Consider the following 15,550-nt stretch of genomic DNA (forward strand, 5'->3'; position numbering starts at 1 on the left):
GAAAAAACAAGCACAAGAAATGACAGCAGTAAAAAAGGAAAAAAATAAATGACTTAAACTAAGATGAAATGAACTGATTATTTTTATAGCATTAAAAAAAAGGTTAATATAAATGGGTGCCAGACTATCTACAATACACACGTAAGACGGTGGGTTCTGAACAGGCATTAAAAGCACAGCGATGGGCACATGCTGTATGGGACTGCCAGTTTTGCATTTGCGAAAGCAGCACTGTATCTAAGTGGAAGCAAACTTCTTTTGAAGTTAATGGTTTCATGTATTTCACATGTAGGTATTTAAAGATTCTATCCCAACTAGTGGTTCAAAGGCTCTATTACCTAGCCAAGTAAAAGGAAAGAGAAGCCATGGTGAGGCTTTTAAAGAGCTGCATCTTTCTATGTTAGCGACAGCTGTTAATCACCTCAGATTCAAAAGGCCGATTTTCCTTGCAGAATTCAACATGTTGACATGTAGCAAAGCCAAGTGGCTCAGAAGGCTCTCTAACAGGCTGTCTTCTAAGTGAGTGCAAAGCAACCCAGTGGGCCCAGGTGATGGCTGCATGATGGGTCTGCGTTGGCTAGCAAAGTTGGGGGGTCATGAAGGAGTGACCCCACCGATGTACCCTGGTGGCAGCCAGCTACCTTCTTCAGGTGGGCTGCCCTCAGTGGTCCCCTTTCAGAAGAGGGCCACTGAGCCTGTGAGAGCCCACAGGTGCCCTCCCTTAAGAAACCCACTACTGGCACCATCCTGACTGCATTTGATGGGGGTTGTCATGACAACCCAGTGTGCAAAGCAAACACAGAGCAGGATGAGGGGCAGGCAGGCCTCAGGTTCCCAAATGAGAGCATCAGGGGAATCTTCTGAAAACTGTCTGGTGCAGACATCAAATTAAACAGGCAAAAGTGGTTCTGAATAAAAATGACTTCCTATAGCATAATCTAACTGTAGTTTTACATTTTCTAAGACTAGTAATTAAATAGTTATCAAATTTAGTACAAAATCCCCTTTATGAAGTGTAAAATTTGCAGTTACCAAGAAAGAGTGATTTAAAAAATATTCCCAATCATAACAATACCATTATGTCATGCATTGAAAAAAAAAATCAGTGGGAAGTGCTCAAGCCATTTAAAGCAAAAATGACATTCTCATTTTCAAAAACATGTAAAATATTTTTGGTAACACAGTAATTTATTCAAAAGATAGCATGAGTATCAGAAAAATATTCACCTGCGTGTTAAGTAATTTATTAACTCAGATATGCTTCCTTGTTGCCAAAGCCTTAGCCTTCGGTGAGATGTGTCACCTGAGCTGAGCGCCCAGGCCACACAAGGAGGGCTCTAGAGAAAATAATGATCATGTATGTCTATCATCCAGTAATCAGATCATAATACAATTCCACCTAGAGCAGAAGCTCTCTACGCACAGTCTCATTTAGTCTTTAGGAACTCACATTACCGGACTACTTCAGGCAGGGCTTCTCCACTTAACAGAATGGAGGCACTTCTCAAAAACCACCTATCATGAATAAATGCCAAACTGCTTTGAGGAGCAAAAAATAATTTGGGAATTTTGACATTATCACTTATTTACATGTTAAAGAAGCTAATACTGGTTTAACTGGTTAAATACATTATACAATAATTTTTTTTAAACATCCATTTTTTAAATGAAAAATTAAAATGGAAATGCAAATGACAACTCATTTTAAGGACTCCTCTGGCTTTCCTCTCTGGTGAGTTCTTCTACGTTAGAGCCATCTGGATGCACCAGTGTCTTAGTGACCCTGAATAGCTAGAGTGACCAGGTTTCAGTGCTCACGTCCCCTTAGAAGCAATGTGAAAGCCATCACCAAACCTCAGTGACACTCCTCTCTGTTCCTCTCCTTGTTTCATCCTGCCAAGTTCTCATTAAAGCAGAAGAGATCCTGGATATATATTTAGCCTGATTCACTGAGTGAAAAGCCTCAGTGAGATTAAAACTAAGAACAGAGGGTGGGCATACTGAGTCTCTTTTCTCAGATATTCTACAAAATAAACCACCCACAGCCTAGGCTGATGGTGTTCTTCTTTGTGCGGGCCCTCATGACTCTAGAGTTGGAATGTCCTGGCTTTGACCTAGCCCCAGAAGAGAAAAACAAAGAACCACACCCTCTGTCCCTTCTGTCCCATGTCCTCTCAGCCCAGCACCACACCCAAATGCAGCAGAAAACCTGGCAGCACCTTGACCCACAGAGCGGCTGCTCCCCTGCCATGGCCTTCCTTTGCTGTGTGCGAGTCCTGTGTCTAAGAGAGTCCCAGACATACCCACAGGCCCGGGAAGAGGAGGGCCTGCTGTCTGTAGGCAGAGGCGTCCTCCTCCCCTGTGCATGGCCTCTGCTCAGCCTGGATGAACACAAGCACGTGTGACCCCCGTGGGGCATCAGAAACACCTTACCAGGAGCAGTGACTGGGAAGCTATGGGTGGGTACTGAGCATGCCTAGAGACTCTACTTTCTCTCCTTCAAATAAAGGAAAGAGTCTTAGAGAGTTGGTGCACGCACCACAATTTGAAGGAGAGCAGGGGTCATCATTCTTCTCAGAGAATCATAGATGGCCAGGACCTCCCCTAGTAACCAGTGTCACATTCTACAACTTGCTCCCACCAGTCACTGAAGTTTGGAGACAGACTCCATAGTAAAGGAACAGCCCCTCACTTATCCAAGAAAAGACAGCATAAACACACTGCCCCTGTGAGGAGACTGCATTCACCCACAGGTGGGATCTCTCCCCAGAGGGTAGTGTTTCGGGGATCCAGGAAAGAAGGGCTCCCCGGGCGTGTGAGGACTGTCTTCCATTTTAGAATTTTAAGTGTGAGTCTGGCATTCATCACTCACTGCTAACTGCTTCTGCGACCCCTAGGACCCAGACTCAGATCTGAGGCCAAACCAGAGAAGCCCCAGAGTACGTGCTGAAGTCCTGGGGAGGGAGGGGAGAGGCCGGGCTCTGGGGCGGACTGGGTTTGTGTGCATGTGCAGGGCTACAGTTTCCAGGAAAGCCAACTTCTCTAAATTCACTGCAGTTTTTCTAGACTGGTTAAAAAAACATTTTCATAAAATACAGTATATGGGGAACCAGCTGGAGGTAAAAAATGGATCACAACCTAATTTGAACTGGAGAACACTGAGTACTTCTTATACAGGGTCTGTGGAATTTCCCCTAATTTATTCTGTTAACTTTACAGGTGTACAGCTATCCTTCTGCTATGCTGAGGTGACACACACACCACTTTCCGGACATGCCCATTAACGGAAGAGCGAGGGCAGCAGAACCAGAGGCGCCCTCTCAGAGTTCCGTCAACACAAATGCCCAATGAGCAAGCCTCAATTTTTGGTCATTTTTCTTTAACATTTTATTCCCATTAACTAGATTTATTTTGCGGAGAGAAAAGATGTTTGGACTTTAATCTAAACTTAAAGATGCAATCTTTAAAATGAAAAATGCTACTTCAATAAACGTTTATAACTTCAACAGCCTTTTGTTTCTATATGCATTAATTCCTATAATTGGTTTAATGATCCTTAAAAATTTTAAAGAGTAAATCTAGTCACATGCAATATGTTACTTTATGTGCCTGACTTGGTACAATGTGCTATTGTATTCACAGCTTTTTGTGTCATTTCAAACTGGAAATGATGCACATAAGCAAGGAAATGTTATGACTCTGCCAACTGTTTGCTACTGTAACTGAAGGGACTGCGCTTTGAAAGGAAAGCAGAGTCCCTGTCATAGTAAACAGGCCTACGTGGGTGAGCCGGGTATAAAGCATCTACCCCTTTCTCCTTGTTTCTCTACAAAAGGGAAGGAAAGGTTAGCAGCACATTTAAAGAATAGTATCAAATATACAAATTATTTTCAGACAGAATTTCTTTCTCTTGGAAACAGGGAACATGAGATATACAGGTAATAAATAGCTTTACATATCAGAAAATAAGAGATTTGGTACAAGTGATTCCAGGTTAGCGAAACAATGCAGTCACAGGGCACTGTAAGAACATGTTACAAGCACTGAAAACTACAGAAGTTAAACAAACAAGTCCTCCTGGTGAAGTAAAGTGGCAGGTATTTACAGTTCAGAACAACAAAACATCAAACTGTAAGGCATGAAATATTTCTTGGCAGACCACGCTGTGACACATTCCTTCTGTCCAGTTAGGTACACGGTGGCTGGACATATTCTGGCACTTTTGTTTTCCTGTGACTTATTAATTTTTCATAACGATGGTCATTTGCAACGCAATTTGGTCACCAGGTATGCTATGCTGAGAAAGAGCCACACAATCAGTAAATTGGGGCTCAGAGCTAATAAAGGGATGGAACAGAGCAGGCTGGGGTCTAGTCTCAAGTCTCGGATGGGCACCAGGCCGCTCAAGTTCTTCTGGGTGACTACCTCCCGTGTTCCAATGCTGTGAAAAGGAAAAAGTTTGGGAGAAAGGCAAAGAAAAGAGGAAAGGAAATAAAAAAAAGAGACACATGCAATAGATTTTTATCAAAATTATGGAAAAAAAGGAACAAAAGATAAAATTGAAAAGAAGTTGAAAAAAGCCACAAAAGAAAAGATGAGATGCAGGAAAGGGTGTGAAAGGAATACCAAACAAACCAGCACAGTTACAAGGTGGAGGAGAGAAAAAGAGGTAAAAATAAGAAAAAAGTACTGTAGTCCACTAAAAAAACACACACACACAGGCTGACCGAATGGTGGTCCATGTTCACGCTTTCGCTGCCCGGCGCACAGCATGCTGCTTGCCATGCGCTCACATGCTGCGAAGACACGACCTCACACAGCAAGCTGAACATGAAGAACCATTGGAGTTTGGCCTTCTCACAGGTGCCAGAGCGGCTGGGCCACATGCGGCTGAAGCTGCCTCTTGACGCACCATTCAAACAAAGACCTTTACCTCAAGCATCAACCCAAGGCAGAGTCCTCACCAGACCTGCCTGGGCCTTCAGGCTAAGCAGTGGCTAAGGAGGTGGCTCCAGCTTTTCAAGTTATTGTCCCCAACAATGGCATCTAACCAAGCTCCATTGAGAACTTGAGCTCCCCCCTCTGGTGCTCCAGAAGAGATGTCCAGAGGCGAGACGTCCGGAGGCAAGATGACAGCCAGACCAAAGGACTCTACAACCATATCCTCTATGCATGGCCACCAAGGTGGTGATGATGACACACAGAGGTGCTGAGACACAGCACCTGAGGACCTAGTGGGAAAGGACAGGCCAGAGGTCTTTCCAGGGTTTCCCAGAGTGGGAAGCCTTGGGCTGGCCCTGCTGGCATGTGCTGCTGACTGAGTGTCACATTCCAAGCCAGAGCCAGCTAAAGGCATTGCTGTGGCTACCGAGGAAGGCCCACTCTGAGGAAGACTCCACTGCCTGGAGAAGGAGGGGACAACCAGCAGTGAACCAGAATCAGCTCAGACAGCTCAGAAGAGCTATATGTACACATCTCTTCCCAACTCCATGTCCACGGTGTCCCACTGGTAGCTTGACGTAGGACCTATGCCCCAGTGAAAGGATTTATGTCAAACAAATTGGCAAACACTACAGATCAGGGCATTTTTGTTGTTGTTTGAGACAGCTGGTTGTTCAACATCTGCTGGCACAGCCTTCCCTGCCACTGCTCACCCTGGGCCCCCAGGTGAAGGACAGCTGGAGCCTCAGCTGTGCCCCTAAGAGCACTCTCTTCTCAGTACCCTCACAGCCTGGCCAGCACGCTGTACAGCCCCATCTGGTCAGACACAAGCAAGAAACCAAGACAACCAAAACACACTCCTTCCTTCAGGCCTGGCCGCCCTCCTGCTGCCTCCTTTGGGCTCTCAGCTGAACCGCAGGCCCTGCCACCACTGGAGCCGGAACCCTAGCTCGTGCCCCAGCCCCTTGGGCTTGTAGTCTATCAACACACATCTTCACCACACGGGATAATCCAGAAAACACAGCATCACCTTAAAGCAAACGCCTGTGGACAGAGCTGGAGACATGTCACAAGGTCAGGTGGACAGGCAGCGGTCAGCACCGTGCCCTAGGCTGGTGCTATGAGGATTCTGGGGGTGGGCAGAGGTGAAAGGGGATTGAGCTTTTTGCTTTTATATAACTCCTTAAATGATTATTATGGTAATACATGTTCACTGTAGAGATGTTACAAAAATATAAATAAGAAAATTTAAAAAGACAAATGTTTATCATTGGAGGTGGGTGGGGTTTTAGACAGGCAGAGAGGAATGATACCTGTTCCTTCCCTGCTCAGAACTGGGCGGCCTCACCTGTAAGGTGAGAAACAGCACCGACTGTACGAGGCAGAGCACTCAGACGGTGACAGAAATGGTAACACCCAGATGGTGAATAAGCAGACACTCATTGGGAGACACAGGGAGGGAGTGGGATAGTATAGCACAGTCTGTCAATTTGGTTTAAAAGCCTTACAAAGGTGTACACTTTTTAACCAATGGCGAAAATGTGGCTAGGAGAACACATAAGGATACTCACTGTGCCATTTAAAGTGCTCAACACCATACACAGCTTAAATAGTCATGAACACTAATTGGATAAACTATGCTGTGCTAAAAATAATTAGCTATATTTATTACCTGAAAGATGCTCACAAGACAGTTAAATATAGAAAGCAGACTAAAACAATAGGCAGAATCTCACATATAACTGTATTTGTGAATGTGTGTTTTGTGTTCTGTACTATTCAGGAACTGGTGAACCAATGTGTGGATAAACCACACTCACACCCTTTGTATGCATGTATGTATGTATGCATGTTGAAGGAGTGTATATCAAATGCTAGCACTGTTACCTGTTAATAGCAGGAATATGGAGAATTTTTTTGTGGTTGTGTGTGTGTGTGCGTGTGCAAGCTGTATTTTCTAATCTTCCTACAAAGACTATCAATTAATTATGTAATGAAAAGTAGAAAGTGGGCCCTAGCCAGCTTGCTCAGTGGATAGAGCATCAGCTCAGCTTATGGATGTCCCAGGTTTGATTCCTGGTCAGGGCACACAGGAGAAGCAACCATCTGCTTCTTTTCCCTTCCTCTCCCCCTTTTCTCCCTCTTCCCTTCCTGCAGCTGATTGGTTCAAATGTTGACCCCAGGTGCTGAGGATGGCTCAGTTAGCCTGAGCACATCAGCCTCAGGCACTAAAAATTGCTTGACTGATTCGAGCTTTGGCCCAAGACAGGGACTGCCAGGTAGATCCCAAAAGGGGCACATGTGGGAGTCTAACTATCTTCCCTCCTCTCACTTGAAAAAAAAAAGTAGAAAGCGCTTTGTGTGTTGCACACTATGATACTAATCTGTACACATGTGGGCACCGCCCATAACCCCACAGCAGGCCATAGGCAAGGCAGTCCGTCTTGCTAAAGAGCCACTTACTCCCTAGTGTCCGGAGACCCTTGTGCTCAGATGAGACAAGAGGAATTCCTGTCTTCACTGAATCTGTTCCAGAAGCCAAGACTGGACAGAGGTCTATACTCTACAGCTGGCTTGGCGCCTGCTCTACTGAATGGTGTGTGTTACATGGTGACTCTGTGCATGTATGATGCCCGTAAGGTCCTGTCCCCAGCAGTCTGCTGAGCTTCTGTAGACCCAGGCCTATAGCTTCCTCCATGGAGTTAATCCATTCACACTGGGGTTACTCTTTTCCTGCTTCTGTTTCCCCAGCATTACTGATTTTCCCAAAGAACCCTGTGCTCTTACGATGTGTGTGGAGTAGGACAGCTTCAGTTTTGTCATTTGTGTATCCAGTGATGTTTCAGCCTTAATTGGCTCTCCTGAATGAACCTGACCCTGACATTTGCTCTGACGATCACAGACACCCCTCTATCTTACTTGTTTCTCTGCTGGCTGAGGTATGCCTGTCACCAGAGACGTCCCTTCTACCACTTCTCAGGTAACAGGGCACAGATGTGGCTGTAAGCCTAGGACCTGCCACTCCGAGGGCACCAGGGACACTGAGCCTGAAGGGCAAGAACTCCATGAGAACAGGCCTCAGTCAGGGTGCCCAGGCAGGGGTCTCTGAGCCTCACTGCCTCCCTGAGGCTAAAGGCAGGGAGGGCGGTGACCATTCGGAAAGTGTGATCTGAGCTAACAGAGAGGTTTAGATAAACCTGGAAAGACAGAACAAGGACAGAACAATTTCATTTTTACAAAATGCTCAATTATCAAGAGGCAGGAGCTCAGGCATCATTTGTGCAGTACTGTGAGAAGGTCAAATGGCGGAAACACACAGAAAGGATAAGAGAATTGAACACTTTAAAGAATTTGGTGAGAGGACAATGACACAGAACATTGGTAGGAGTGACTAGGAAACGAGACTGACAGCATTGGTGACTACAGTGAAGGGGTGGGAAGCCAGGTTTCTTATCCTTTCTTTGGTATGTGCGGTAAGGTGCTCCCCGCAGTGCTTGAAACAGGCATGGGTCAACAGCAGACAGTTTTAGTCCCGGGTTTCATTCTGCAAACACGCCTGCTGCCTCAGAATCAGAACATGGTTAGGGTGAGGTCGCCAGGGCCCGCAACAGATGGGCAGGTGCTGCCATCACCACAGAACACTTGTCTAAAACACTTTGCTCATAAAGCAAACTGTGCCAACTGCCAGAAGAGTGGTGCGGACCTGTGCACCTGCAGACACGCTCTGCCGCTCGGGTTTGAAAGGGGACGTATGAATGGTGTAAGCAGCAGATGCATGCTGACACAGGTCTGTTCTAACTCACACCCACAGCCAGGCAGGCGGCTGGGTAATGCCACGTGCCAAATGGCTGTCACAGGATGTTCTCCCACATCACTAACGCCTGAGCTCACCCCGCCTACCTGCTTCAGTGCAGTCCTGCTCTAGAAGCTGCTAGCTCTTTACCCCTTGACTTAAGAGAGAACACTGTCTCAATTTTAATAGTGGCAACAGTTTGACTTTGCAGACACTAGTGAACTTTCCAATGTCAAACCAGAGCATGACACTAGAGTCCAGGGGCCTTGTGCCGGGAGCTGGGGAGGCAGCAGCGGGCGGGCAGCGCACTCACCTGCGCATGCACTCCAGGGCCTGGGTAAAGACCTGTGGGGCCATGCCGTGCTCGTGCTGAAGGATCAGGCACTGTTCCAGCGTCACGGACATGGCTGTGCGGTCCTTGGCGCTCTTGCAGCTGGTGAACCGGACCCCATTAAGGCGGCGGCAGACCTGCCAACAGGAAAACAGGGTGCACTTAGAGGGTGACTCTGCAGAATGGAGACGCCCTCCACACAGGACAGAGGTTTCGGAGGACCCAGCAGGGATGTGGCAACAGTTCCACCGCAGGCTCAACCATTCCCTCTGCATCTGCTCCCCAGCTCCTGCCCTGCCAGAGCCGGTGACGGAGAAACAATCACTGCCCCCGCCACCACTCCTCCCGCACCTGCTCTCCCAGGCGGCTACTTCTCAGTCCAGGCTCCTTCCTTTCTGAGTGTGTCCCTCTCTGCTGCCTAACCTTTCCAGCTGTCCTCTTTCAAACTAGGATAACACCATCTTATTATATTCAGCTCTTTGGTGCTGGCCGCCCCTGTGAGGAGGGGAGGAGGGACAGCAAAGACCAACTCAAGGTGGTCAGAACAGCTCAAAGGATGTCCAGCCCCTGGTCAGGTCCTTAGGCCTTTCTGGAAGGCACAGAACAGACCCACTGGTCTCTACTCTCCTCTCTCACACCAATGGAAACAGTTCAGAAGATCATTTCCAGTCCTGGCCAGTTGGCTCAGTGGCTAGAGTGTTGTATCAGCCTGGCATACAAACATCCCGGGTTCAATTCCTAGTCAGGGCACACAGGAAAAGTGACCACCTGCTTCTCTGCCCTCCCTCTTCCCCTTCTCTCCCTCTCCCATAGCCACTAGCTTGGTTGGTCCCAGTGTCAGCCTCAGGTATTAAAAATAGCTCAGTTGATTCGAGCATCAGCCCAGATGGGTGTTGCTGGGTGAATCCCTGTCAGGGCGCATGCAAGAGTCTGTCTCACTATCTCCTTTCACTTAAAAAAAAATAAAAAGACAAGAGTGTGGTGGTTACCGGGGGTGGGGATGGGGGGAGAGGAGGGGCACAAAGAAAACCAGATAGAAGATATGGAAGACTATATGACTTTGGGTGATGGGTATGCAACATAATCAAATGTCAAAATAACCTGGAGAGCCCTGGCCGGTTGGCTCAGTGGTAGAGCATCGGCCTGGTGTGCAGGAGTCCCGGGTTCAATTCCCGGCCAGGGCACACAGGAGAAGCACCCATCTGCTTCTCCATCTCTCCCCCTCTCCTTCCTCTCTGTCTCTCTCTTCCCCTCCCACAGCCAAGGCTCCATTGGAGCAGGGTTGGCCTGGGCGCTGAGGATGGCTCTGTGGCCTCTGCCTCAGGCGCTAGAATGGCTCTGGTTGCAACAGAGCGACGCCCCAGATGGGCAGAGCATTGCCCCCTGGTGGGCGTGCCGGGTGGACCCCGGTCAGGCACATGCGGGAGTCTGTCTGACTGCCTCCCCGTTTCCAACTTCAGAAAAATACAAAAAAATAAATAAATAACCTGGAAATATTTTCTCTGAACCTATATACCTGATTAATTAATGTCACCCCATTAAAATTAATTTTAAAAAATCAGGTATAAAAAAAAGAAAAAAAGAAGACCACTTCCACTTAGCCACCTGCTGACCACAAGACCCCACAGGACATTCACTCCTCTCCACCTTCCCCAGGGCCTGGGTGCTGGACTAGGAGCCAGTGTGCCTCCCTCTCACATGAGGGGCTCGCAGGGTAGGGCCACCACGGGCTGGGAAAGAACCACCTCAGGGCATCTCCTCTTCCCACGTAAGGGTGTTTTGGGTCACCTTCTCTGTATCACTAGGTACAATCCTCAGTATACAATCCCCAAATCCTGAAATCCCTAAAACAAAAGATTTTTTTTTGCTAAGTTTGTGGCAACCTCACTTGGTAGCGCACAGAGATCTGAGCTGGTGTGAGCCTATTTATAATCTTTATGAATCCCATTTTGTATAAATAGTTATACTTCTCAGTAAAACAGTACTAATGAGTTTGATTCCAGGTTTTCCCTCAGGCTCCTCAGGGATGTTAAATCATATATGTGCACCACGTTCTACACATGTGCACCAACAATATACCATGTCACTCCTAAAATAAGGAAACCTGTGAATGCCAAACCACCTGGCCACAGAGCTTCAGAGGAGGGCTGTGGACCCGACCAGATACCACACCATGAGTGGTACTGAATGAGAAATCATACACATTGGACAGTGGTGGGCTCTAGTGACTTGCTGTCTAGGAAGCCTGCCCTGAGGATGCACCACAACTTCTTCCAGGCTGGCCAGCCAGAGCCACGCCAGCACTAGGGTGCCACCAGGCAGAGAGCGCCGTGGGCTCTGATCACTGTGTCTAAGAAAAGACAAAATGGAAAAGGCCCAAACAAGTTCAGCCAAGACCACCAGGAGGAGAACAGGCTTCTTTTGAGAACAGACAAAAAAAAAAAACAGAAAAAGAAAAAGACCCTATACAGACCTTAAGCTAGGTGAAGAACAATTTCATTCAAATTTGTGAGACTGTAACTGACACAGCAAGGGTAACCATGGGCACAAGCTGCAAAGAGAGCATCCAGAGCTAACATGAGGTTGCAGAAGGAAGGCAGGGGCCAAAAACGTGCATCTCTCTGCCCAAGAGGACACAGTCTGCAGTGCCAGGCTCTAGTCTCCAGGGGCTACCAGCCAGCCTGAGGACTCCAGCTGGTCTTTCCATCAATGAAGTAGGGATTGGACCGAACGATATTCTAACCGTTCAGCTAGGGACCCCTGCTCATACACACAAATGAAAATAAAATCAAGAAAAGGAGGTGGCTCTGGTTAGCATGAGGAGACAGGAGGATATGGTACTCATCTACCTGTCTCCCCCATGGAATCCCAGGGGGACAATATGAGAACTGACATATCCAAAGGTCTCTGACACCTTCAAACTCTGAATCGGTGCGTCTGTACCTTGTGGCCTCTTGTGGAAACAAAAAGCATGGGCTGGATGGACTGCTTCTCTGACCTGGCGACGGGATAGTCGATCCCCACTATGGGTAGTTTTTCTATCATGTAGCAGAAAAAAAACAGAACCACAGTTCCCAAACAAGATGTGCAGAGGCCTCTGCATCCACTCTCGTCTGTAAAGCTGTGGTGGCAGCCCTCCTCAATCCTTGGCTCTACAGCAGGGCAGTGGCCCAGCTGGCAGTGCAGTGCAGTGCAGTGCAGAACCAACGCCTTCTTCTCCCAGAGCAGCAGGGTGTGTCTGTCCTCCCCAGTGCACAGGCCAGGCAAGGAGGTGCGATGCCATTTGGGGCCACTTGTACCCCTGAGTCTGTGAGTCCCAATGACAAACAGGTCCCAGAGCTGCCCCGGATTATAAGTTAAATGCACCCCATCAGGTTGAGTGAACAATTAGCTTTTAAACTGCTCTGACACCAGGCTCAGAGCAGGGGACCTAGAGCTCCACAGGGAAACCTATGAGAACATATCTGAAGTGTTTAGTGCTCAGGGAAAAGAGGACATCCAAGCTGCAACGTAGATAAATACTGTTCAAAAAGACTGGAAGGTCACCAGGGTCCCCTTTGGACCTGTAAGATGATGCAAGAGGCAGTAAGTTTAGCTGGCATAGACTGCAGGCTTCTGAAGGAGACAACTATCATCAGCCTGGTTATTTAATGCCCCAGCGGACAGATTCTGTGTCAACCTTATCAGAATTCAGGTAGCCTGAAAGTAATGAATCACAGGCAACTGTGAGTACCTGCTGGTTTGGGACTCATTTAGTGTCTTTCTTTTGTGTCCACATGGAAAATGTGCTCTCCGCTTCTGGCCAAGATTCAGATTTATTGTTACTATTGTTATCATCGTCACAGGCAGCAGGAGCAACACCACCCTTTTCCTCACTGTAACACTTACCTCAGCAGCTTGCCAGAGGATGTCCACGTTCTTATTCTTCCTGGCGTGGACGTTCTGGCCCAGGAACCGCAGCAGCTCTGGCAGGCACGTCTGGCTCCGAGACCGAGGTAAGCCTGGAGAAAGGAGGCAGGGACTGGCGCCATGCCCAGGAACTCGGCTGCGTGAGCTGCCGGGGCATGGAGATGGCAAAGTGGAGAGTTTCTGGTTAAAGCAGGAAGTTCAGTGTGATTTAAGGGAGAAAACAGGGGTGTGTTCAGGGCCTGGCCCTGGCTGCCAGCGTGGTGAGCACTGACTTTCACTGTCAGCTCAGGTCCACCTGCAGAGGGCCTCGCTTCACCCTGTCATCAGAGGGCGGGCATCACACCACCTAGGTTGGAAGGGAGGGTGGGAGGTTGGGAGGGAGAGAGGGAGAAAGGGGTGAGGAGGACCCAGTCTTCACAGCCTCCATCAGGGATAGGGGATGCTTTGGGCGGTGGTGTCAACCATGAGTGGGCATGGCCTTCACTGGGGGAGGTAGGAAGGGCAGCCTATTGAGGTGGACTTGGAATGACCCAGCCAGGGGTCTTCCTGACCTCTCCAACAGCTCCATCTCCACCATGACATCTCCAGTCCCTTCCAGGACTCCTCACACTGAAGATCAGTCAGATTGCCATCTTACTTAATAAACTTGGGATGTTCAGATACCAGGATCATCAGAGTAAAACAGTCTCAATGCCACAGCTAAGGAAAACAGCCAGTGCCTAAATCCACAAATCAAAATCAAATACATGGAATTCTGGGATGTATCTATACCCACAGTGTCCACCACAGAACCTCACCTTGTTGGACATGGGACTCTATGCTAATTATTTCATACTCCTGATAGGTGCCCAGCACCATGCCAGTCAGAAGACAGGGCAGAAACAGAAATAGGCTCAGTCTGTGATGGAGGCTGTGAGTGCCCAGAGGAAGTAAGCTTGAGGCAAATGAGAATTTAGCATCCTGGAGGAGAACATCTTTCTTCCCCAGATCAACTGTAGCTTCTTCCTGGCCTCCCCTGCTGTCCATGTAAGGAACACCTGCCCACTGATGAACAGAACAGACAGAGGGGTATTCACTGGTGAGCTCCATCCATCAGCCTCACAGACCAGCAATACCCAGAAGCTAAAGCAGCGGTTCTCAACCTGTGGGTCGCGACCCCGGCGGGGGTCGAATGACCAAAACACAGGGGTCGCCTAAAGCCATCGGAAAAGGCGACCCCTGTGTTTTGGTCGTTCAACCCCCGCCGGGGTCGCGACCCACAGGTTGAGAACCGCTGAGCTAAAGACTGCACAGCTGCCACTCCCCCAGCTTGCTGGGCTGTGGTCCAGAACTGCTGGCCGGCCCTGGAGAGACTCACGTCCACATTTCTTGGGGCCCTGCATCACTGAAAACTGGCCACCCACAAAATATAAAGCACAGAGCTCCCCCTTCCTGACCACAGTGCTTGCCAGTGACTAAGACTGTGTGTGGCGGAGCCTTGTGTGGTGAGAATGGGAGGAGGACTGGCCAGAGGGAGGCAGGCCCCTGAGGACGGCAGCCTGAGGGCATTTCTCTGGGTGGGGTCGCAACTGGGCAGAGCCTGAGCAGGTGAAAGGGCGGCCGGAGGGGCACGGAGCAAGGAAGGAGGCAGCACCCGGAAGGCCAGTAAGCAGCTGGAGTGGCAGGAAGCTCTCAATCACCCAAAGTGACAGAGACAAAGGGACGTACCACAAGTGAAGAAATACTTACAATCCTCAGGCAAAACTTCCTTAAACTGCTCAAAGTAGGAATTTAACCGCACCAAACTCTCCACATTGATCACTTCTTGTAAAGAGGTATCTCCAAACCTTCAAAGGTCACAGAAGACACAGTTAGTTGGCTAGCATTGCTTTCCTCTAGCACAACCATCATGCATTAAGGCTAACAGCGCCCATTCTCTCAAACATTCACTGTGCACATCAAACTCTGAGCCCCTTTCCTCCACCCAAGTGGAAGGTGGTCTCCACTGCGTTGGTAACAACTTGCAACACATTTCACTAGCAGGAGGCACACACAGTTGGTTATAGATGCACCTATGAGGTTATGAGGACTCAACCCCGACCAGCTCCTTGTGCAGCATGGCACAGAAACCCCTCACAGAGCGTGGCTGGGAGCCCCTGTGTCCTGCCATACCAGAGGTACTTAGGAGAGGGGACAGCAGGGCAGTGGCTGAGGAGTGAGGACACAGTCCTATACAAGTTGCACGCTGTGAATGACCCCCAAAGGAGCTGTTTCTCCTGGACTGTGTGGAGACACAGCTCTTCTCACCACGCAGGTTCACCCTGCCCACTTCGCAGGTAGCCACAGTGTGCCAGAGGTACAAGGGAGAGGCAGAGGAAAGCCACCACCAGGAAGGTGCACTGTAGTCACAGAAACATGCAGGCTCCAAACTCTAAGGCCTGAGTGCCCAGTCCAGCTTCACTCTTCCCTGCTGAGTGATCTCCCTGCACAGCAGCCTCTCCATGGTCCCATGTCATCACTCAGACAGCAGAGCTCACTCCTGTGGGTCCACCACAGCCTGTCCACCTTGAGGACGACAACAACTTTTCCTCTAGGCA

The 15,550-nt window shown here is 48.7% G+C and overlaps 1 protein-coding gene across 7 annotated transcripts in view; it reads right to left on the reverse strand.

The window, feature by feature from the left end:
• The window catches only part of INPP4A (inositol polyphosphate-4-phosphatase type I A), a 165,143-nt gene that overhangs the window by 2,423 nt on the left and 147,170 nt on the right, over positions 1–15,550 (reverse strand). For 4 of the 7 annotated variants that reach the window (XM_066377613.1, XM_066377614.1, XM_066377615.1 and 1 more), the window contains 4 exons: positions 14,703–14,800; positions 12,954–13,066; positions 9,048–9,202; positions 4–4,441 (listed from right to left, as the gene is read on the reverse strand). In XM_066377613.1, coding sequence (XP_066233710.1) covers positions 4,261–4,441; positions 9,048–9,202; positions 12,954–13,066; positions 14,703–14,800 — 547 coding nt within the window. In that variant the 3' untranslated portion in view covers positions 4–4,260. Of the gene's footprint in view, positions 1–3; positions 4,442–9,047; positions 9,203–12,953; positions 13,067–14,702; positions 14,801–15,550 lie in introns of those variants that run through there. The other 3 variants (XM_066377617.1, XM_066377619.1, XM_066377616.1) reach the window with 1 other exon arrangement.

Source organism: Saccopteryx leptura, chromosome 3 (assembly GCF_036850995.1).
Source record: "Saccopteryx leptura isolate mSacLep1 chromosome 3, mSacLep1_pri_phased_curated, whole genome shotgun sequence".
In the NCBI taxonomy this organism is placed as follows: Eukaryota; Metazoa; Chordata; class Mammalia; order Chiroptera; family Emballonuridae; genus Saccopteryx; species Saccopteryx leptura.